Here is a 22,618-nt window from a genome sequence, read left to right as displayed (position 1 = left end):
CTGGAGGGTCGGGTCCACCAGAAGTGCCTCTGAAGAAAAGGCTGGCAATCTATTTCTGAAAAATCAGCAATTGGAAACTCTGTGGAGCATGTCTACTCCGGTACACAGGTGGCTGCCTTGAGTCATGACTTGACGGCAACTGGTTTCTTACAGCTGCAGGAACTGAGGCTAACATGAAGGTATTTTAACTCCAAGCTTGGATTCTTTCCACTAACTTTCCTCTATCTCCAGTGGCAAAGCCAGGGTTTGGTGGACAAGAGTTGAGCATCTGGGAGGGGCAACCCGGACGTTGCAGGACTGGCTGGGAGGAGACAGCCGTGGAGTAGTTTCTCAACAGAGCCCGGGCCAACCCACCTGCTATGGCATCATGTGGGCACCATCTAATCACAAGACTCTTCTGCCCTCACATGCCATTCCTTTCTCAAGAGGTTCCATCCTGAGATGAGTCATCCTGAGGGCTTGGTAAGGGCCAAGGAGGGACAAATACCTAGGGAAGATCCTGAAAGAGTTGGAAAGGAAGAGGAAGATGACTCGGCGGCGTGAAGTCTGAGAATCTGGCCTTTGTTTGCCAGTCTCTTCCTGAGTGCTAGGCAAAACTCGGACTACCCCTCCCCAAATCAGGGCACCAGCCAAACTGCCTTTGTTGCCTGAGTTGTAGTGGTAGGGTTAGGAACAAGGGGTTTTCCTAAATCTTAGAGCCACAGAAGATCGTATAAGGCTGAGAAGGACCTTGGGATTATCTGGTCTAAACCCCTCAGCATACAGAGGAGGAAACTGAAGCCCAGATGGGTGGGCCAAGCCTGGAACCTAGGCCCCACGATCTCCACTCTTCCCCTCCCACCATGGCCTTCTGCCCTGAGCTGGAGGAGACCTAGAGAGGTTATTTCCTCTCCCTCTTCCTCCAGACAAAATCCCAGCTCCATCCAGGCTATAAAGCTTAGAATCTCCCCTGTGTGTTAAATAAATGAATAAATGGAATTTATAGGTAACAGTCCCACTTCTTCCCTAAAGGAGACCTATAATTTTTCCTCTGCGGGTACCCTATCTTATCTCTCACATTGGAAAAGTCCCTAAGCTCTCTAATCTTGATCTCCCACTCTGCAATTGAAGTGGAGCAAAGCCCAGCTACTTTTCTTCTCTTGCCTTTTCTCTTAATCTCCCTGGTGCAGAACCAGCTACATAATTTGTGGGGCTTAGTGCAAAATGAAAATGCTGAGTCCTTTGTTCAAAGATTATTAAGAATCTTGAGAAGGCAGCAGTAGAGCGTTAAACTGCACAGTGTGCCTGCCCATGAAGCTGACCCTGCCCTGGTGTCAATAGTGATGCTTTACTCAGTACTTTTACCTGGGCCTGAAAGGACAAGGTCTCCTCCATTCTTGTCTCTTCATGCTGGACTCCAGGTGCAGTACAGTGAATTACTTCATATGGCCTTTCTAGCTATAGTCTTTGTGATTCCCATACAATGATTGGGTGGGACTATGCAAATAAGGTTCCTGTGGCCCGCCAAGAGGAATGGACAGCTTGCTGCTGATGTGAGTAAGGTGCATAGAACCTGTGATGGTTAAGATTATGTGTCAATGTGGTTGAGCCATGATTTTCAGTGGTTTGGCAGTTATGTAATGATGTAATGATCTTCCATTTTGTGACATGTTGTAAAACCTTGTCTCTGCCTGTGATTATGGTCCCATTTGGGAGTGAGTTGTCTGTTATGTTAAGGAGGCAGAATTAAGGTGGGATGTATCTTGACTCACTGCCTTACTAGAAGGTCTGACTCAAGTCACCACCCTTACCATCCTTGCATTGTCTTGCTCAAGTGAGGGTATGGTCTGCATCCAATGTAGATGAATGCTCTGGCAGTTTTCTCTCTTGCTCTGGCTCCTGCACCTAGAGAGTCATCATCTGACCTCTAGTTCTTAGCACCTGAGCCTGCAGTATATCATCTGACCTGATTTGCCAGCTTCTGGAGCCCTATGAGCCATCAGCCTGTCATCTGACCTATTTGGAATCATCAACCCCTGCAACTCCTTGAGTCAGAGGAAGCCTCCATTCTGATGCCTGACCCACAGATTTGGGACTTGCCAGCCTCCACAACTGCTTGAGCCATTCTCTTGACAGTTTGTGAGTTCTGTTAGACATTGCATCGAATTACGGAACCCAAAAAACAGGAAGGAGGGTACTGAGGGAGGAGGGGTGGTTAATGTTAGAGATGATGCAGTGGGACAGCAGTTTGGAAAAGTTGGACATTGTGGACATCTTTAACCTCCATCTCATAGGATCCAGTTTTGTGCTATTTCTTCTAAAAGAAATTATTCATTTATCACCTGCCTCCATGGATAAGAATCTCCTTTAGGTTTTATCCGACACACTCTTCCCAGGATCTCCAGGCCTCTGTTTCAGGCACTGCTGGGAAATCCTTCTGCATATCTAAATCTAAATCTTTGTCCTTTGGGCCTGTTTCCTCTTGTTCTGTCCTCATTGGATATGGGGAACAGCTGGTGATTCTGAGTAATTAATTCTTGTAGACTTGGACACTGCCTGTAATTCCTTTTCCCTTTCCTCATTGGGCTGAGCCCCCAGCACTTTTTCCAACTCTGTGTCCCTCCTCTGATGCCTCCCCCAGGTTCTCTGTGTACTTTGGGAGGCGTGGGGGTCAGATAAACCCATAAACCCCAGAGAGTACCAATCAGGTCCACAGGGCTCCACGCTCTGGGGAGGTGGGGCAGACCCAGCACCTGATGCGTAGCAGCGGCCCTTCCCGCCAGGCCCTCTCTTCCTGCTCCCAAACCTTACTCTGTTTTGTCTAAGTTCCAGACAAACAGTCCCCCATCCCCATGGACTCTCAGCAGCCACTCTCAGATCTTGTCCATCTCCATGTCTCTGTCTTGAGTGTGTGTCCCAGATTGACTGCTTCCTTTGGGGAAGCCCCCACTCCCACTTCCCAGGACAGAGATCCATGGGCTGAGGAGGGAGAGGTTTATCAGAAGCCATGGCAGGGCAGGGGGGAGAGTGGGTGTGAAAGATGGACGTGCCGCCAGATTCCCAGTTCTCCAGCTAATATAGTGCTGAAGTGACCACTATAATCTGAAAGAGCAGATATCGTAATCCCATAGTACTTCCTATTGGCCACAGGACACAGCTCTAGCCTGATACTGAAATTTGGGTGTGCTGGGGTTCTGGGAATTCATAACACTCAGGACAAATTGTGAAGCAGCTGCAGCACTGGGGATGGGGTGGTTTTCAGCAGAGGAAGTGAGGTCAGTCAAAAATTGATGCTCAGTCTGAGCCTTTGGCCATCTCCTTCACCCTCTATTCCTGTCAGAGGGTGGTGGTGGGGGTCCCTGTCTGTTCTGGTTACCTAGTGCAGCTCTGACAAGAAAATGGGCTGGCCTGAACAATAGGAGTTTATTTTCTTACAGTTTGGAGGCTTTAAGTCCAAGTTCAAAGTGCCAGGCTCTAGGGGTTGGGTGTAAGCCCCTCAGCCTTGGGCTTTCGCTCTGCCTCCAGCTCCTGGCCCACTGAAGCTAGAGGCGTTTCGTCACTCAGACAGCTGCTGGCTGCTGAGGCTGAGAAGCCCAAGGATGACAAATAAAATGGCACAGTCCCGATGTTACCAGACAACACAGCAGGCCATTAATTTAAGTCCATTGTAAGTCCCAAGGTCAGCAGAACATGGCAGGCTGCTGAACAATGACACAGCTACATGCAGGGTCCAAGTGTGCCGTAAACTAGAGACTATTCCCAAAGCTGCTGCTTATATACAGGAAACAGACCACATACCCAAAGGCAGCTACTCAGCTGCTCACAGTAGATTCCACCATGCAGTCTCATCGTGGGGAATACTACATCTAGCTGCCAAGTTGGCACATAAACATAACCACCACAGTGTCCCAAGATGAGAGCAGGACACCCTTAGAGGTCTGCTCTTGCTCCCAATACCCTAGTCTTTTCACTTGGCTATGAGGCCACCCCTCCCCAGCCATTTCATTCATTAATTTAATTAACAAATACTTTTATCGAGGGTCAGATGGCAGTTAAGCACTCACTACGAGTTGAAAATTTGGCGTTTTCAACTCACGCAGAGGCCTGGAGACCTCCAAAAGGTCACAGCCTTGAAAGCCCTATGTTGTTGTTGTTGTTGTTTGCCATTGAGTCGGACCCGACTCATAGCAACCCCTCCTTGGGTTTCCGAGGCAGTATCACTACGGAAGTAGATTGCCCCATCTTCCTTCCGAGGAGTGGCTGGTGGATTTGAACCGCCAGCCTTCTGGTTAGCAGTCAAGTGCCGTAGCCACTAAAGCCCTATGGAGCAGTTATAATCTGCATACATGGAGTCACTATGGGCTGGATAGCAACTAATGACAAAAATCCTGTGTCAAAGGTCACTCACTGGCTGGCACAAATGTTTTGCACTTGCCACCTAAGACATTTGACTGCTAACCAGAAGGCTGGCAGTTCAAACCCACTAGCCACTCCTCAGAAGGAAGATTGGGCAATCTATTTCTGTAGTGATTGATACCACCTTGGAAACTCAAGGTGGGGTCGCTATGAGTCCAATTGGCTTGATGGCAGAGATTTTTTTTTTATTTGTTTGTTTACTAACTTAAAAGTTGCTGGTTTGAACTCACCCCGTAGCATGGCTGAGAAAAGCCTGGTGGTCTACTTTTGTAAAGGTCGTAGCCAAGAAAACACTATGGAACTCAGTTCTCTGTAACTCATGGGTGGCGGTGAGTTGGAATCCCTGCCACCACAACTTTTTTTTTTTTTTTTGGCTTAGCACATGTTAGGCACAGCCAGCGAGCATTTTTGCTATGAAGTGAGATAAGCATTTCCCTTCATTCACACAACAGCCCTGTGAATCCAGAACAGTTTGTTAAGCCCAGTTAGCAGGTGGGGGACAGAGGCATGGAGAGCTGTCACTTGCCTAAGATTAGGCAAATAGCCTGGATTCTCAAGTAGGTAGTCTGACCTGAGTCTTTGTGGATAATGAAGAGACTAGACTCCAGGATGCTCACAGTGGTTGCAGGACAGCAAGACAATGATGCCAGAGCGCTAAGCCTGTGCAGGGGACTCCGGAGAAGAGTTCGTTTCTCCCTGGGGGAGAAGCCATTCTGGTTTACTCCCTGACACCCATCTCAGCAGTGTTCTAAGAAAGGCTCACCTCCAACTGGTGGGGTGGCGCACACGTCCCAAGGGGACGGCCAAGGCAGGTCCTCATCCTTGCTCCAGCACTGTGTCCCAGAGGAGCTCAGACCGTCCCCACCACAGACCCAGAGCCACCCTGTCTGGTCTTTTACACACGCGCAAAGCGGGGAGAGGTTGCAGATGAAGGGAGGGAGCAGGAGAAGATAAGGGGACCCCAGGGAGGGGGCTAAAGGATTTGAACCAAGTAGGGAGTTCTTCAGGGAGCCCTAGTGGCGCAGTGGTTGAAGCCTGGACTGTCAACGAAAGGTCGGTGGTTTTAACCTACGAGGCGCTCCTCGGGAGAAAGATGTTGCCAGTCTGTTTCTGTAAAGATTACAGCCTTGGAAACTCTATGGGACAGTTCTACTCTGTCCTACAGGGTCGCTATGAGTCACAATAGAGTGGGCCGCAGTGGTTTGGTTTTTTTGGAGAGCTCTTGGGGGCGGGGAGAGGGCGGAGTCAAACTTCTTCTGGACCCTGCGGGGGCCCCAAAAATCTCCTCTAAGCCTCCTGGGCAGAAGGCCCAGGAAGGGACAGGCAGCTCCCCCACCCCTCTTGTCCTTGCCTCGGTGGGCCCTTCCCAACGCCCAGATTTCAGGCTGCTTCCTCATGCCCCAGCTCTGAGCTGGAGAGGGCGCCCCCATCCCCTACCCGGGCCGCCAGACGCCTCCGTCTGGGCTCAGGCCCTCACGACTTTGGGCCTGGACCCCACAGGACCCCCGCGGCCTGAGTCCAAGGTCCGCACCCTTGGGGGGAGGTGGATGTAGGAGGCATCCGGAGGGGGCGCGGGCCGCGATCCCGGAGCTGGGGCGGCTGCCCTCGAGGTCTCGGGACGGCGCGGGGGAGCAGTCTGGCCCTGCAGTCCCCAAGAGAGGACAGCGGGCGGCCGTCAGCGAGCTGGGCAATAGGAAACGGTTTATTAGGAGGGAGTGGTGGAGCTGGGCCAGGCAGGAAGACGCTGGAATAAGAAACATTTTTGCTCCGGCCCCCTTCCCAGTCCCGGGAGGCCGCTGCGCCAGCCGCGCAGAGCGAGCCCCTCCCCGGCCCCAGCCCGGTCCCGGGCCGCGCCTGGACCCTGGATCGCCGTCCAGCGCCCTTCGTGCGGCGGCTACCGCGCCTCGGGGGAGGGAGGCGGCCCTCGCCTGCTGCACTTCTGCGCCCGCCACCCGCAGGGCAGGCCCAGAGGTGAGTATAGGTCCGCGGGCGGGGCCGGGTAGGGGTGGCCTGACTCCTGCCGGAATGGGCCCTTCCATAGGGTAGATCCCGCAGATCTCGGAAAAGTCGCCACAGAGTAGGTCCCAGCTCACCAATGACGTAAGTTACTCCCCAGCCCCGCCACCCTTGTCCCCCAGCACATCTGCCCACTACCCACTTGAGGCTAGGAGGCTGCTGGACCGAACCTGGACTGGGAATCAGAAAACCTGGCTTTACAGTCTGGCTCCGGAGCGATGACATGGGACCAGTTACCTAACTTCTCTGTTCTCCTATCTGCATCCATAAAATGGGTAGAAGGATTCCTGCCCCACTTCATTCACAGAGAAGGACTCACAGAGGTAAAGGATAGTAAAGGACATACTATTCTTTTAAGCTACTATAAATAATGAATGCATTTAATATGTTTGTGACTTCAACCCCAGGATCCAGGGCCCACTTCTGAGAAGCTTAAAAACAAACAAACAAACAAAACTGGTTGCCATTATGTAGATTCTGACTCATGGCAACCCCATGTGTGTCAGAGTGAAAACGTGCTCCATAAGGTTTTTTCTTTGAATATTTTATTTTTTTGTTGTTGAGAATATACCTCCATACAGTTGTCAATGGCTGACGTCTCAGAAGTAGATCAACAGGCCTTTCAAGGGACCTCTGGACAGACTCGAACCTCCAATCTTTGGCTTCACAGCTGAGCTTCTTGTCCGTTTCCCAGGGCCTCCTCTGAGAACCTTTAACATGTAATCCAGGTTCCCATCACCGCAGCCTGTAACTCTACGAAATCCAGCTCAAATATCCAGGCTTGTTCTGCTCTGAAACTGATAGTCTCCCCTGCTCTGTGCTGGGTCCCTTCAGGCAGCTGGGTTGATCAGGTTCCAGCTGTTTAGCTTCTTTCTTGAAACCCACTTTTCCCAGACCAGCCCCTGCAGCCCTTGCTTAGACTCTGACACTATAACTCCATCCCACAAGCCTTGCCTCGAACCCTACATCAGGACCCAAGCCAAAGGGACTCCCTGTCTCCCTCCAAGCTAAGATCCCAGGTTTTTAGTCAGCCCTGGAGGCCAGTGCTATTCAGCCCATCCCAGGGGTGGCTGCCCCACCCACCCTTTTCTTCTCATAGGACAGAAACATAGTGGACAGTAGGTCTTACCCTCTACTTGTGGGCAACTTCAGGCTCAGTCGGGGTCTGTCCTCTCTGATCCCTCACTGCCCCATCTGTCCTCTCACCTCACCTGTTTTCCCACCTCATCAGGTTGTTTAAAAATAGCTACCATTTATTGAGTACTTACTATGTAGTCTCTTAGATTTCTTCTCTCATGCAATCTTGATAGCAACCTAACGGAAGAGGGGTTATTATCCTCATGTACAGAAGAGGAAACAGATTCAGACTTGAATAACTTGTCCAACACTCCATGAATGGTGCAAGGGGCAGGGTTGGGTTTTTTGTAACATTTATTACGTGCATATTATATACCACTTAGTGCTCTGCTAAATAACTATACACACAATATACTTATCAATAAGTACTATTATTATTCTCATTTTACTTATGGGGAAATGTAAGCTTCAGAAAGCATAGTGGTTAAAACAGTCAGCTGCTAACCAAGAGGTTGGTGATTCAAACCTACCAGTCACTCCACCAGCGAAAGAGGAGACAGTCTGCTTCTGTAAAGATTTACAGCCTTGGAAACCCTGTGGGGCAGTTCTATTCTGTCCCATAAGGTTGCTAGGCGTTGGAGTCGATTCAATGGCAGTAGGTTTTTTGGTTTTAAGCCTCAAAAAGTTTAAGTAAGTTGCCCAAATCACACAGCACTAAGTTGTAGAGGCAGGATTTGAACCCAGGTCTACATGGTTCAGAGCCTACACACTGACCTCGGTGCTCTATCGTGCTCCCTCCACATTTGCCAGGGACCCTAAAATCCAGGCTTATTCTTTCTTTCTTTCTTTCTTTAAAAATATTGTATAAAAGACATTTGGAGGCATCAGCAAATCTGATCTTGAGTTTGCAGCAAAGAAAGACTCAACATATTTGGGTCTGGTAGTTATGGCTGAAGTCCCTGGACAGTGCAAACAGTTAACACACTCAGCTGCTAACCTGAGGTTTGGGTAAGTCCGTCTAGGACTTACCCAGCTCAGGCTTAACCCTGCTCAGGCTTACCCTGCTATGTGCTATGTCAGATCCTTGAGCAACCCCTCCTTGGGTTTCTGAGGTAGTATCACTATAAAAGTAGATTACCGAAACTTCCTTCCTAGGAGTGGCTAGTGGGTTTAAACCGCCAGCCTTCTGGTTAGGGGTCAAATGCCTTAGGCACTATGCTCCTAGAGTTCCCAGAGCTAGGCACAGTCATAGTCAATGTAGTGCTTCTCCAGCACTGTGACAGTCACTGCCGTGCTGAGCCACTGCAACTGTTGGGAGCAGGTTCTACCAATCCCTCAGATGTGCTGAGGGGAAACTACCAATAACCCCCCTTCCAGCAATACCCCTCCCCTGACTCTCTCCACCACAGGTGCGGACTTTGACTAATCTGACAGCAAATAGATGATTTCTAACCAGCAGCTGTCTTTGCGTCTACACAAACTTACGTAAGGGGACGCACTGATGACAGCCGCAGTGGGCAACTCGTAACTGTCCACCAAGACCCACATGCTCTTTTCCTCCTTTAAGGGACTTGCTTAACACCAAACAATTGAAGGGATAACGTTGAACAAAGAAGCTTTAATGTCAGCAATTTAAATTTGTTAAGACATACTTGGTGAATGTGGGTAAGAAACATCCCCAGGTCTGTTTCCCCACTGGATTGTTGTGAGGTTTCAATGAGATAAACCATTAACGTTCAGTACCTCCCATATCATTGCTACTCAGAGAAGTTAACTATGAGTAGTAAGTATTTATTTCAGGGTGGTAAGGTCTTGTTTGAAATTAATTTAACATTTATGATTTCTGGCCAACACCAGTGATGCTTCTGTCAGCAGGAGATCTTTCTTGAAGTTTTGCTTAGAAGTGAAAGGACACCACGAGTCCCCAGGAATCTGTTTGTGATAGAGTCAGATTCCAGGTTGAACCGTGCAGGGTCAGCTCTGGGTTTGGATTGGTCAGGACTCAGCACCTTCCTTTACTTAACCTTACACTGGGCCCAGTTGAAAATCAGACAGTCACAATTTTACTCCATCTCAGTCTCAGGATTGGACAAGACGTGGGCTCCCAAAATGCCACCAGGCCTGTTCTTACACTGTTCCTGAGGCTTAAGGTTGATGCCTGTAGTACAAAGTCTTCCTCCTGTGTCCCTCCATGTTGTTTGTTGTTATGTGCTGTCGAGTCGGACCTGACTCATAGTGACCCCTCCTTGGGTCTCCGAGGCACTATCACTACGGAAGTAGATTGCCCAACCTTCCTTCCCAGGAGTAGCTGGTGGGTTTGAACCGCCAGCCTTCTGGTTAGCAGTCAAGTGCCTTAAGCACTACGCTATCTCTGACTCCAGTGGTTATCCTTGGCTGTCCCTTCTCCTTCAGCAGATGACAGCAGCAGTGGGCAATTTGTTAACATCCACTAAGACATTAACAGTGGATGCACGGGCTATGGAAGACCCATGTGAGTGACAGTGAAAGTCCCCTCCCGCTGGGCTCTGGGCCCCACTCTAGCTTACCCAGCAGGGTTCAGAGAAATAAAACCCTGGGAACCAGGCTTAGTGTTGTGCAGGATACATTTCTCAAAGTAGTCCCCACACAATTGGATCAGAATTACTGATCAGGGGAGCTCTTTAAAAAACGCAGATTCCTTGCTGGTCTCAGATGGACTGAATCTGAATCTGGAGTGGGGCTGAGGCCAAAGGAGGTGCATTTCTGTTGTTAGCTGCTGTGGAGTCTGCCCCCAACTCATGTGAGCCCGTGTGTCATAGAACAGAGCTGCTCTGTAGGGTTTTCTTGGCTGTAATTTTGACAGAAACAGCTTGCCAGGACTTTCTTCCATGGAGCCACTGGATCAATATGAACCTCCAAGCTTTAGGTTAGAAGTAGATCACAAGCTGCTTGTGCCACCCAGGGCCCTAGAAGGTGTATGTCTAAATAAGCACTTCCTATGATTCTGCAGTGCTATCGGAGAAGGTGAGAGGGTGGGCCAGGGTATAGTCTGGGAAGTAGAAGCACGTGTAGAAGATCCTAGAAGGATGCCAGATTTGATCTTGACTGTTATCCGCTTTTTTCTTATCACCTCATGCTTTCCTACCCATGTCCCTAGCACATTTTCTCAGTAACCAGAGGCTGTCAGGGATGGCTCTCTGCCCATACTTCAGTGGACAAATTCCACTTGCCTGGGGCTCCATCCCTAACCACCAGCCCCACTGTAGAGCGCTTGCCAGAGTCCTCACTGCCTGTCAGGAGGGGCAGGAGGCAGGGGGTCAGGCAGAGGCTGGGGATACAACTGCAGCAGCCCAGCGCTCTGTTTCCTCTCGCAGCCCCAGGCCTCTGGGGCGGAAGAAGCCCAGGCAGGAAGGCCAGAGCTTCTACCAGCCAGTGAGGCCTAGGCTGCCCACCCCCACCCCCCTCTCTAGAGCCTTAGCACCATGGGCCTTCATTGGGCACCATCTTAGACCATGTGCCTGGCCCTATTAGCCTTACCACCTCAACCAAGAGAACACTTCTCCCTGGTGTCAGCTGCCCCCACCCACGGACCCAGTCACCAGACATGTACCCACACACTGCCCACCATGCAGAAAGTCCCCCCTCCTGTCTGACTCAGTCCCTCTTCCTGCAGCCTAGGTCTGTGTCTTGAGAAATGAAGAGTAGGGTGGCTTCTGAAGCACTAGTTGATTTGGGACCTGAATTGGACACTATCATTGACCAGAATTACTCCCCTAAACACTAGACCTCTCCCCATTAAACTTCTGGAGAAATTCAACCCCAGCCAGCCATGGAAGGTCAAATGTTCATTGTCTAAGTATGTTTCACTTCCCCTGTCACATCATCAGCCCCACTGCCAACCCTTTTCCAGGACAGCAAGGAGAGAGATGTGGGCCAGGAATGGCTCAGAGACAGCATCTTATACCTGGCGGGAGAAGGGTCTGTCTGTGTTTTCTGTACTCATTATTACCCTGAAGGCTCAGAGGCCTGGGCTGCTACCACTGGGCTGGGAGATAGAGTGGAAGGAGCACTGGACTGGGAGTCTGGACACCTGGCTTGTATTCCTGGTATTGGCATTGGGTGTCATGCGACCTTGGACAATTCTCTCTTCTCTCCCTTGTCTCAACCTTCATCCCCTCTTCTCTAAAATAAAGAGTTGGGCTTTGTGATTCACAAAGTGGCCTCTTAGGATTCTATCATGGAGGTATCATGGCCCCAGGTGGCTCTTGCGACCCTATAGTGGCTCCAGCCTGCCTTGAGAACACACCCTTACTGTCTGCTTTGCGTGACTCCTGCCTGTTCTATCCAGACCCCAATCTAAACAATCTTGATTCCTGTTCCTGGCTTGGCAGGACCCTGAATAGCAGGAAGTGAAGACAAGAGCCTGTTTATGTTTGAGGCAGCCAGGCAGGGCTGGGGGGGATACTGGGAAAGGGGTGGGCAGTGGGGAGGCTGGGAGAGGGTAGGTCAGAGGCAGAGGACAGAGGCAGCAGGCTGCTGAAGAGGTGACCCTTTCAGCCCAGCCTGGTGCCCACCCAGACACCTGGCCTGTCTCCAGTCTATTAGCCTCACCACCTCAACCAAGAGGCTGAGGCTCAGGAGCAAGGGTGCAGAGCTGGGCTCCCCCAAGTTCCAAGTACTTAAACATAGCTCCCTACCCTTTACCCCTAACAGGGTGGTTTCCATGGGGAAGTGAACCAGGACTTCCCCTGTAGGCCCCGCCCCAAAGACAGAGGCAGAGAGCCGGGAAGAGGCCTCTCTGCCTCCCCCCTCCCAAAAAAAAAACCTCCCAGTGATTTCCTCTGGGTGGGAGGGACCCAGGGTCAGTGGCTGAAAACGCAGAGGGGGATCACATTTCACAGCTCTAACAGTGCTCCTCGCTTTCTCCTTTCTTCAGTGACCATGGCCTTGGGCGCCCCCAGGAGGGGCCTTCTGATGCTGCTAATGGCCTTGGGCCTGACCCAGAGTGAGTACTGGGGGAACAGTTAGGGAATAGGGGCCTGGATGGTGAAAGGATTATCTGGGCTCAGCTCAGCTACCGCTGGGGCTGAATTTGAGAGCTAGGGAGAAGGAGGATTTAGCAGCTTAGCTAGAAGGTGGGCGACAGTGAGGCTAGGTTAGACTATGTCCCAGCAACCCTAACCCTCTTTTGCTGCCCTTTTTAGCCAAACTTGAAGGATGATGCTCTGCGGAAGCCTATATATAAGGGTGGAGAAAGTTGGGGATGTTGGTGGGTAGGGCTAGGGCTGGGGGCTGAGAACTAGGAGGAGAAGGTCCTAGGATCAGGGAAGGGCTGGAAGCCTGGTTCTCACAGTCTCAGCTGGGGATGAGGCTTGGAGGGAAGGATAATCTGAGGATGGAACTAAGAGAACTAAGGGGGTTTATTTGAGAGGTCAGAAAGGAGGGACAGTGAAATAGATGTGAGTGTGGGCTCAGCCTGGAGGTGGGCCCAGCATTGATGAGCTGCTGGTATGTCTCCCAGGCAACCCCATGAGCCCCTCTCGGGGACCGCTAGTGACCTGCACGTGTGAGAGCCCACATTGCAGTGGACCTACCTGCCAGGGGGCCTGGTGCATAGTAGTGCTAGTGCAGGAGGAGGGTAGGCATCTCCACGAACATCGGGGCTGTGGGAACCTGCACCAGGAGCTCTGCAGGGGGCGCCCCACTGAGTTCGTCAACCACTACTGCTGCTACAGTCCCTTCTGCAACCACAACGTGTCCCTGGTGCTGAAGGGTATGTCCAGATGCCCCAGCAAACCCCTCCCCAGCTTCTTGGATCCTGTTCTCCCTGCCCTGCTTTCCTCTTGTGCTCTGACCAGGAGGTGGGACCCTGGGAAATGACTGGCAGAGGGGCAGAATTGAGGGAGCTGGCTTGGCTGGGAGTTGGAACTCTGTCCCTTTCCCTCAGCCACTAAAACCCCTTCGGAGCAGCCTAAAGTAGATGGCCAACTGCCTCTGGTCCTGGGCCCTGTGCTGGCCTTGTTGGCCCTGGTGGCCCTGGGTGCCCTGGGCCTGTGGCATGTCCGACGGAGGCAAGAGAAGCATCGGGGCCTGCACAGTGAGCTGGGCGAGTCCAGCATCATCCTGAAAGCATCTGAGCAAGGAGACAGCATGCTTGGGGTATGGGCCTGGGGGACCTGGGACACAGGGTGAAGGTGGGGTGACAGGAGCCACAGAGTCAAAGTGGGTAGCTGGGACAGGCATGATTCCAGACACTCAAAGATTAGAGTGGGTGGGAGCTGGGTGAATGAGGGGCAGAGATTAGAGTGGGCAGGGTGCTGGGGGAGGGAGGCGCACACAAAAGACGCAGCCATAGGACCCCGGTTGAGGATGGAGTTAAGGGTTGGGGGGGGTGAAGTAGGTGAGGGGCAGCCTCTCAGCAGCCTCTTGGCACCCCCAGGACCTGTTGGACAGTGACTGCACCACGGGCAGTGGCTCAGGGCTCCCCTTCCTGGTACAGAGGACAGTGGCACGGCAGGTTACCCTGGTGGAGTGCGTAGGTGAGCAGTGGGTGAGCCCAGGATTAGGGAACAAGGGCTCCCATGAGCCTGGAGGGGTGGGGGAGTTCTTGACTTCTGGAGTCACAGGCAGAGCCAGGTCTGAGTCAGATTGGGAATTCTGCTACACAGGGAGTGGTTGGATATGATCCCGGACTAGGTCCTTCTGCAGAAAGCCAGGGTATAACAGGAGGCAGATGGAGATGGTGTGCGGGCTGGGTTTGGGTCTGAATTAAGTTAAATCTAAGTGTTAGAGGTTGTGCAGGTGGAGTCAGCATCAAGATGGGGGCTTTTCTGGGGGTTTCTGTGTCCACGTTTTCTATGTGCCCAGTGTGTGACCCTTTCCCTCCTCTCCGGCCACTGGAGCAGGAAAGGGCCGCTATGGCGAGGTGTGGCGGGGCCTGTGGCACGGTGAGAGTGTGGCTGTCAAGATCTTCTCCTCCAGGGATGAACAGTCCTGGTTCCGGGAAACAGAGATCTACAACACGGTGCTGCTCAGACACGACAACATCTTAGGCAAGCAGAGGTTCTTTCATTCCCCTGCTCTCAGCCTGGACCCAGACAGTACCTAACCCTAAAGGACTCCCACTCCACCTTGTCCCCCAACCTCTCTGACTCCAGCTTTCCCGCTAATCTAAGCCAGGAACAGCCTCCACACCAACTCCACTTTACCCTGATCTGGTTTTGTCCCCTCGATTTCAGCCCTTCTCCTGGGTCCAGTCCACCCTCTCAGCCTCCAGAGGAGGCCAGCATCCCTTATTCCCAGTCCTTTGGCTAAACCACCTGTCCCTGTCAACAGGCTTCATCGCCTCGGACATGACCTCCCGCAACTCGAGCACGCAACTATGGCTCATCACACACTACCACGAGCACGGCTCGCTCTATGACTTTCTGCAAAGGCAAACGCTGGAGCCCCAGCTGGCTTTGAAGCTGGCTATGTCTGCGGCCTGCGGCCTGGCCCATCTGCACGTGGAGATCTTCGGCACACAGGGCAAACCTGCCATAGCTCACCGCGACCTAAAGAGCCGCAATGTGCTGGTCAAGAGCAACCTGCAGTGCTGCATCGCCGACTTGGGTGAGCAGGGTGTGGGCCAAATAGGTGGGCGGGGCGGAGTGGGGCGGGTCCTTCGCAGGTGGGCGGGGCGGGGTAGAAGGAGCCCTTCGCAGGTGGGCGGGGTGGAGTGGAGCGGGCCCTCTGCGGGTGGGCGGGGTTCGCTCTCTCTTTTCTTGTGATTCTGCCTTTGTCTGTTTGAGTGAAGGGACTGATTTCTTGGAGCTTTAAAACTCAGATGTGTGTTGTTTCATTTTCACCTCCACTAGTTACCTTAACCCTCTTTCTAAGCCCAGAGTGCTTCCACCACACCCTCCTATATAGCTCAGGTAACTGGGACAAAAGGGCTTCTTATCACGGCTTCACTGACTATATTGCTTCCCTTGACCAGGCCTGGGGCTTCTGCTCAGTGAATTGGGCACAATAATACCTGCCTTGCACACACTTCTGGGCTCTTGGGAAACTAGGGTGCTGCTACAGAAGCAAAGGGTAACTAGGACAGTTCTCTCTGTAACCGATGTCTCCTAGCCCATCTCAGGGCAAGTCTCCATTTGCCAGTCCCCTCTATGCTCCACTATCTCTCTCCAGCACAACATTCCCCCAGGACCCCATCCCTGGGAGGTCACCCTCTCTGTGGGCTTCAGTGATCACTGATCTTAGGCCTGGTACCCACAGGCCTGGCCGTGATGCACTCCCAGGGTAGCGACTACCTGGACATCGGCAACAACCCACGAGTGGGCACCAAGCGGTACATGGCACCAGAGGTGCTGGATGAGCAGATCCGCACTGACTGCTTCGAGTCTTACAAGTGGACTGACATCTGGGCCTTTGGCCTGGTGCTGTGGGAGATCACTCGACGGACCATTGTCAATGGTGAGGCCCACCTTGCCTGGGGTGGAGGAAGGGGAATGGGGCAGGTGGGCCAGCAGGTAGGCAGGACATGGGGCTTCCTGCCACGGCTGGTGCCCATGGTCTGCAGGGCTTATGGCCAGACCTCCTGGCTTGCCTTCCCGCCATTCACCAGCTGGTTCAGCTGAATGACCTTTTAAGGTTCATCTGACTTTGGGAGTCTGGCTATGAGCTCTTGGGTAAATGATAATAACCAAAACATTAAGAGCAGCTAACATTTATTGGGGAGCTCTGGTAGCATAGTGCCTAAGGCACTTGACTGCTAACCAGAAGGTTGGCGGTTCAAACCCCCCAGCCACTCCTCGGAAGGAAGGTTGGGCAATCCGTAGTGATACTGCCTCGGAAACCCAAGGAGGGGTCGCTATGAGTCGGGTCCGACTCGACGGCACATAACAACAACAACATTTATTGAGTTTAAATATGTGCCAGTCACCACACTATGCGCTCGACATGTATTACCTTGTTTAATCCTCATGAGTTGGCAGAAAGGTGGTATTGCTTAGTGGTCAAGAGCATGTGCTTGAAATCAGACTGCCTGAGTTCAAGTCTTGATTTTTGCCACTGACCATGGGCAAGTTCCTTAATCTCTCTGTGCCTCAGTTTCCTTATTTGTAAAATGAAAATAAAAATAGCTTCTAGTTGTAGAGAGATTTAAATGAGATAATGCACATGTTTTAGTTTCTTACTGCTGCTGTATCAGAGATACCACAAGGAGGTGGCTTGAATGAACAGAGATTTATTTGCTCACAGTTTAGGAGGCTTCTTCTTATTGTTGTTAGGTGTCATCGAGTCAGTTCTGAATCATTGCAACCCCATGTATAACAGAATGAAAACTGCCCAGGCTTGCATCATCCTCATAACCATTGCTGTGTTTGCTGGAAGTTTGAACTCAGGGTGCCGGCTCTGGGGGAAGGCTTTTTCCTCTTTGTCAGCTCTGCGGGAAAGTCCTTGCCTCTGTTCAGCTTCTGTCCCTCAGCGATCTTCATGCGGCATCTGTCTTCCCTATCAATGCTTGCTTTCTTCTGTTGTCTAATCTCAAAAGTGATTGGCTTCAAACATACCTTACACTGAAATGGCCTCATTAACATAACACAACCCCATTCCCAAATGGGATTACATCCACTGGTATAGGGATTAAGATTTACAACACATATTTTTTGGGGGACATCATTCAATCCATAACACCAGTTAAAGTATTTAGAACATTAAGTATTAGTGATAATTGTTACAATTACCACTACAATTACCAGCTGTTACAATAGAATGAGTGCTTGACCCAGTATTCTCCCTGTTTTACAGATGAGAAGACTGAGGCACAGGATTAGAGCTGGCTAGAGGAAGCACTGATTCTGTCACTGTACTCACTAAAACCTCTGTGGTCCTTTGTTCCTCATCCACAAAAATGTGGGATATGTTAGTGACTGCCACTGCCTGCTTGTTGCTGTCTCATAACTACCACAGGGGCTCAGAGTTGGAGGAACTGTTGGCCCCATTCAGGGGTCAGCCCTGTGCAGAGTGTCTGTGGTCAGCCCTGGAGTGGGTGATGGGTGGTAGTCTGGACTGGGTGGGAATTGTCATCCTTTGTGAAGACCGGCCATGGTGAGGGGCTGCCAGAAGTCCTGAGAGGTTGGGGACAATCCTCAGGATATGACTGGAGCCCTACTTGTTGGGATAGCTCTGGTGGCATAGCGCCTAAGGCATTTGACTGCTAACCAGAAGGCTGGTGGTTCAAACTCACAGGCCTCTCCTCGGGAGGAAGATGGGGCAATCTACTTCCATAGAGATACCGCCTCAGAAACCCAAGGAGGGGTCACTATGAGCCAGGATTGACTTGATGGCAGAGTTTGGTTTGTTTTTGGTCTACTTGTTGGGGACCCCTCCAGAACATTCATTCTCGCCCACTTTTCCTGAGCATTTACTGGGAGCCAGCCCATGCCAGGCTGCATTTGCCATCAAAGTGGTCTTTGACTAACAGCGAAGGTGGATATGTAGGCATAACCAGTCCTTCTGGGAGACTCACAAGGGACTCAGATCCCTGCCCCTTCAGGCATGAGCACCCAGAATCTGCTCTAGTGGTAGGGGCTATAAGAAAGGGACACCTGGAAGAAGCTGATGTCCCCTGGACCAGGCTGCAGGTGAGAAAAGAAGGCTGGACTAGCCTGGGCTGAGGGAGAGGCTGACTGCAGGCTCCTGGAGAGGAGGGGAAGCTCTGTCAGCCCCATACAGATTCGTGGCGCATTATAAACACTGTAATCTGGTGTCAGCCCCGGCACTGATTAAAGGCTCATTAGACACGCTCAGGCCTCTGCGCAGCACTGATTAGGGCGGGAGCAGCACAGGGGCCGGCTGGAAGCCCGCCATGGTGAGAACAGCTGGCGCAGGCTCTACTGAGGTTGCGGCCTACGGCCCCCAGCCTCAGGCTGGGAAGCAACACAGGGCACTGGGCTTGTACTCGAGGTCTAGTGTCTTCCATCTGAGCTGTCTGCAGCTCCACTGAGATCATTTTCAGAAAACATCTACTGTGCACTTGGGAGAATATGGGGAGAGTGGTATTGCTGGCTGAGGGGGTCAGGGGAGGGCTGTGACATCTCTGTCATTTGGACCTAGGAAAAAATCTCTTCCCTTAGGGCATGTGTTTTCTTCTCTTTCTTCTCCTTGTTCCACATCCTCGCTCTGCAAGCAACCAACTGCCTTCCCTTCCTTCAGTATAGCTTGGAGGTCAAGAGCATGGGCTTTGCCATAGACTTTCTGGGCTTAAGTCCCAGTCCAGCTCTGTCACTGGGAGCTTTGGTGGTGTAGTGCCTAAGGCATTTGACCGCTAACCAGAAGGCTGGCAGTTCAAACCCATCAGCCACTCCTAGGAAGGAAGATTGGGCAATCTACTTCCGTGGAGATACTGCCTTGGAAACCCAAGGAGGGGTCATTATGAGTCGAATCAACTTGACATCAATGAGTGAGTCACTTACTACCTGTGTGATCTTAGACAAGTTTCTTAACCTCTCTGGCTTTAATATCTTTGCTTTTAAGTGGACTTATTAGTATTTTTAACCTCATGTTGTGAGAATTTAATGCAAAGCACTTAGGACAGTGCCTGACATGTGGTAAGTGCTCCATAAACATTGCTGTTGTTGTTGTGTGCCGTTGAGTCAGCACCGACTCATAGCGACCCCTCCTTGGGTTGCCGAGGCAGGTATCATTATTCTTGGACATCTGTGATAGTCAGAGCCCGGAAGCAAACCCAGGCCCTGGGTAAGAGGCAGCTGTGGAAAGATTGGAGCAATGAATAGTTTCGGAGTCAAATGAGACTGGTTTAAGTCTTGATTTTGTCATTACTAACTGTGCAACCTAAGGAATTCTGGTGGCACAGTGGTTCAAGCATATGGCTGCTAACCAAAATGTCAGCAGTTTGAACCCACCAGCTGCTTCACAGAAAAAAGATGAGGCAACCTGCTTTTGTAAAGATTTACAGCCTTGGAAAACCCATAGGGTACTTCTACTCTGTCTAGTAGGGTCGCTATGAGTGGGAATTGGCTCGATGTGGTTATTGTTGGGCGCCGTTGACTTGGCGTGGTTGACTCACAGCAACCCCATACACAACAGAACGAGACACTGCCCAGTTCTGCACCATCCTCACAATTCTCGCTATGCTTGAGCCCATTCTTGCAGCCACTGTGTCAATCCATCTCATTGAGAGTCTTCCCCCTTCTTCACTGACCCTCTACTTTACCAAAGGAGCTCTAGTGTGTAGTGCCTAAGGCATTTGACTACTAACCAGAAGGTTGATGGTTCAAGCCCACCAGGCACTCTGTGGAACAAAGACTGGGCAATCTACTTCCATAAGGATTTACCACGTCGGACACCCAAAAGGGGTCGCTGTGGGTCAAATTCTACTTGATGGCAGTGAGTCTGGTTTCTTTTTTTGCTACTTTACCAAGCACAATATGATATCCTTCTCTAGGGACTGGTCCCTTTTGACAGCATGACCAAAGTAGGTAGGACAAAGTCTGACCATTCTCACTTCCAAGGAGCATCCTGGCTACACTTCCTTAAGGACAGATTTGTTTGTTCTTCTGTCAGTCCATGGTACTTTCTTCACCAGCACCGCAACTCAAAAGTGTCAACTCTTCTTTGGTCTTCCTTATTCATTTTCCAGTTTTCACATGTACATGTTGTTGTTGTTATGTGCCATTGAGTTGGACCCGACTCATAGTGACCCCTCCTTGGGTTTTCAAGGTGGTATCACTACAGAAGTAGATTGTCCAACCTTCCTTTCGAGGAGTGGCTGGTTGAAAATACCATGTCTTGGGTCAGGTGCACCTTAGTCTTCAAAGTGACATCAAAGGTATTTTTCAATCGACAGGGTGGTGGTGGATTAACTGTATAATCTTGGGCAAATCACTCAACTTCTTGAACATCAAGTTCTTCTATAAAGTGGACATAAAAGTAGCACTCACCTCATAGCGTTATTGTGAAGACTAACAGGATAATGCATGTAGTGTATATAGCACCATGTCTGGTACATGGTAAATGCAAACTAAATGTTAGTAATTATTATTTATAAATATAATTATTCATTATATTATATTGTCCCTCTCAGGACTTCCTGCCATAAGCACAAGGTTCCCAGAACTCATTGGCAGCCCACTGGCTTCCTAGTCTCTGGGAAAAAGGGAAGGGATGTTCCTACTCTGGATGGCATTGGGTCTTCCTGGGGTCCTGAGTGAGTGTCCTGCCCCTGCTCCATCTGCAGGCATCGTGGAGGACTACAGACCACCCTTCTATGATGTGGTGCCCAATGACCCCAGCTTTGAGGACATGAAAAAGGTGGTGTGTGTTGACCAGCAGACCCCCACCATCCCTAACCGACTGGCTGCAGACCCAGTAAGGCCTCAACTTGGGCTGGGCTGGGCTGGGCTGGGCTGGGGTGGTAGCTCACAGCTGGAATTTCCGGGCCCAGGTACTTGAGTCTGAGGCTTCTGCTTCATCTTGGATAGATTGCAGGTATCCTGGTGGAGGGTACATTATTCCTGAGTACTCCTTCCCCTTTCTCATGGGCATCCCTGGCTCCAACCCCCAGGGAACCCTCTGGTTATCTGGGATTTTTCAGAACCCTTCACCTTGCTCCATTTCCTGCTATGAAGTTTTTTGTTGTGGTGGTGGTTTGGTTTTGCTTTTTCTCCAAACACTCCACATACTTTTTATGAAAACACATATGCACATATGTGTACATAACACATACCAGCATGCATATGCTTCTACATAAATATACACTCACAGGCATACACACACACACGTATGCCAGATCATTAGCCCCATGAGGACAGAGAGCGTGTCTCTTTTGTTCACCCTTATGTCCCCAGTACCTGTCACAGTGCCTGGCCCATAATGGGTGCTTAGTAAACATTTTTTGGATGAGTGAATACAAGTACACGTGTATATACAAATATGTTTGCATAGACATATGTACATTTATGCACACACATATCCACAAAACAGCCACATATATGCATTCCTACGCACACACACACAGATGTTCACTTTCAGGAACCAAGCTAGTTCTAAGGCAGAGGTAGGGCTGGCTCAGTCTGGGGACCCTGATCTTCCTGGGATGGGGTCTTTCCTGTATACCTGCATTTTGGGGGCATTGCCTACCCCTCATCCTTTCTTGTAGTCCCCTGGGCCCAGCCATGGTTGGTGGAGGGGCTGGGTCCAGAGATTGCCTTCTGCAGTAGGGTCTCAGGCTGCAGATAGGGAGGGATGTGGGAGCCCCATGGCTCACAGATCAGCCCCTACCCACGGATCTGGGTGGAGGTAGGGAGTGAGGGTAAAGTGTTCCGAAGACAGTGCTCACAAGGGGTCCTGGGTGCTCCTGAAGATCTGATTTATATCATTCTGTCCTTCTGTCTTTTACCATTTGCCTTCTTCCTCCACTTTCTTCCTTCCCCATTTTTTATCCACCTCTTCTCATCCTTGCCTGGTTGCCTCCAATCTCTCTGTCCTCTGGCTGTCCTTGTCAACACTGTCATCTCCCTCTTAACATCCTTCTTTCCTGTTTGTGTCTCCTCATCACGGGGCCATCCTCATCTCCTCCTTTCCATGTCTCCTGCATCCTCACTTCTGCCTCTCTCAACCCCCAGGTCCTCTCAGGCCTAGCTCAGATGATGCGAGAGTGCTGGTACCCCAACCCCTCCGCCCGTCTCACTGCGCTGCGGATCAAGAAGACACTACAGAAACTCAGCAACAGTCCGGAGAAGCCTAAAGTGATTCACTAGCCTCAGAGCCTAAATCCCCTCTGCCTGCAGGGAGGGGTGATGGCGGCCTGTGTTGGGTAGAGGTGGTGTGACGTTTGTTCTGGGGAGGGAGTGACCCTCTATGGGCAGCTGCGTCTGCTTGCCTGCTCAGCCCCCAGCCCATCCAGCCAAAAATACAGCTGGACTGAAACCCGATCCCCCTGCTGTCTGGCCTGCTCAAAGCAGCAGGCTCCCTGACGCCTGGCTCCTCCCCACCCCCCCCATGCCAGCAGGGCGTACCCCCTGCCACCCCTAGGACAGGATGCAAAACAGGGCCCAGAGCCAGGTTGGCCAAGCCAGGGAATCCCAGTCTGGGTCCAGAGCCTGTATCTGCACTTTACCCCCTGCCCTTAGTCAACTCCACT

General features: G+C 51.2%; 1 protein-coding gene across 1 annotated transcript; it reads left to right on the top strand.

Moving 5' to 3' along the window:
- The first annotated feature begins 12,408 nt into the window (after nt 1–12,408).
- On the top strand, nt 12,409–22,235 carry ACVRL1 (activin A receptor like type 1). Its single transcript, XM_007949582.2, has 9 exons — nt 12,409–12,472; nt 12,989–13,240; nt 13,415–13,626; nt 13,907–14,006; nt 14,373–14,519; nt 14,803–15,078; nt 15,730–15,927; nt 20,714–20,844; nt 22,101–22,235. The coding sequence occupies exons 1-9, from the start codon at nt 12,409–12,411 to the stop codon at nt 22,233–22,235; spliced, it is 1,515 nt and encodes a 504-aa protein (XP_007947773.1).
- The last annotated feature ends 383 nt before the right edge of the window (nt 22,236–22,618 follow it).

This window comes from Orycteropus afer, unplaced genomic scaffold, assembly GCF_000298275.1.
Source record: "Orycteropus afer afer isolate SDZICR_OR568_19922 unplaced genomic scaffold, OryAfe1.0 scaffold00247, whole genome shotgun sequence".
Taxonomy (NCBI): domain Eukaryota; kingdom Metazoa; phylum Chordata; class Mammalia; order Tubulidentata; family Orycteropodidae; genus Orycteropus; species Orycteropus afer.
The sequence above is the reverse complement of the archived record's forward strand: the minus strand, read 5'-3'. Positions and strand labels throughout refer to the sequence as shown.

What these genes read in the sequence shown, in the direction of transcription:
- ACVRL1 (XM_007949582.2), top strand. Translation starts at nt 12,409, where the DNA reads ATGGCCTTGGGCGCCCCCAGGAGGGGCCTTCTGATGCTGCTAATGGCC. An exon ending in TACCCTGGTGGAGTGCGTAG is followed by an intron (nt 14,007 to 14,372) that starts GTGAGCAGTGGG and finishes CCACTGGAGCAG; the next exon opens with GAAAGGGCCGCTATGGCGAG. An exon ending in TCGACGGACCATTGTCAATG is followed by an intron (nt 15,928 to 20,713) that starts GTGAGGCCCACC and finishes CTCCATCTGCAG; the next exon opens with GCATCGTGGAGGACTACAGA.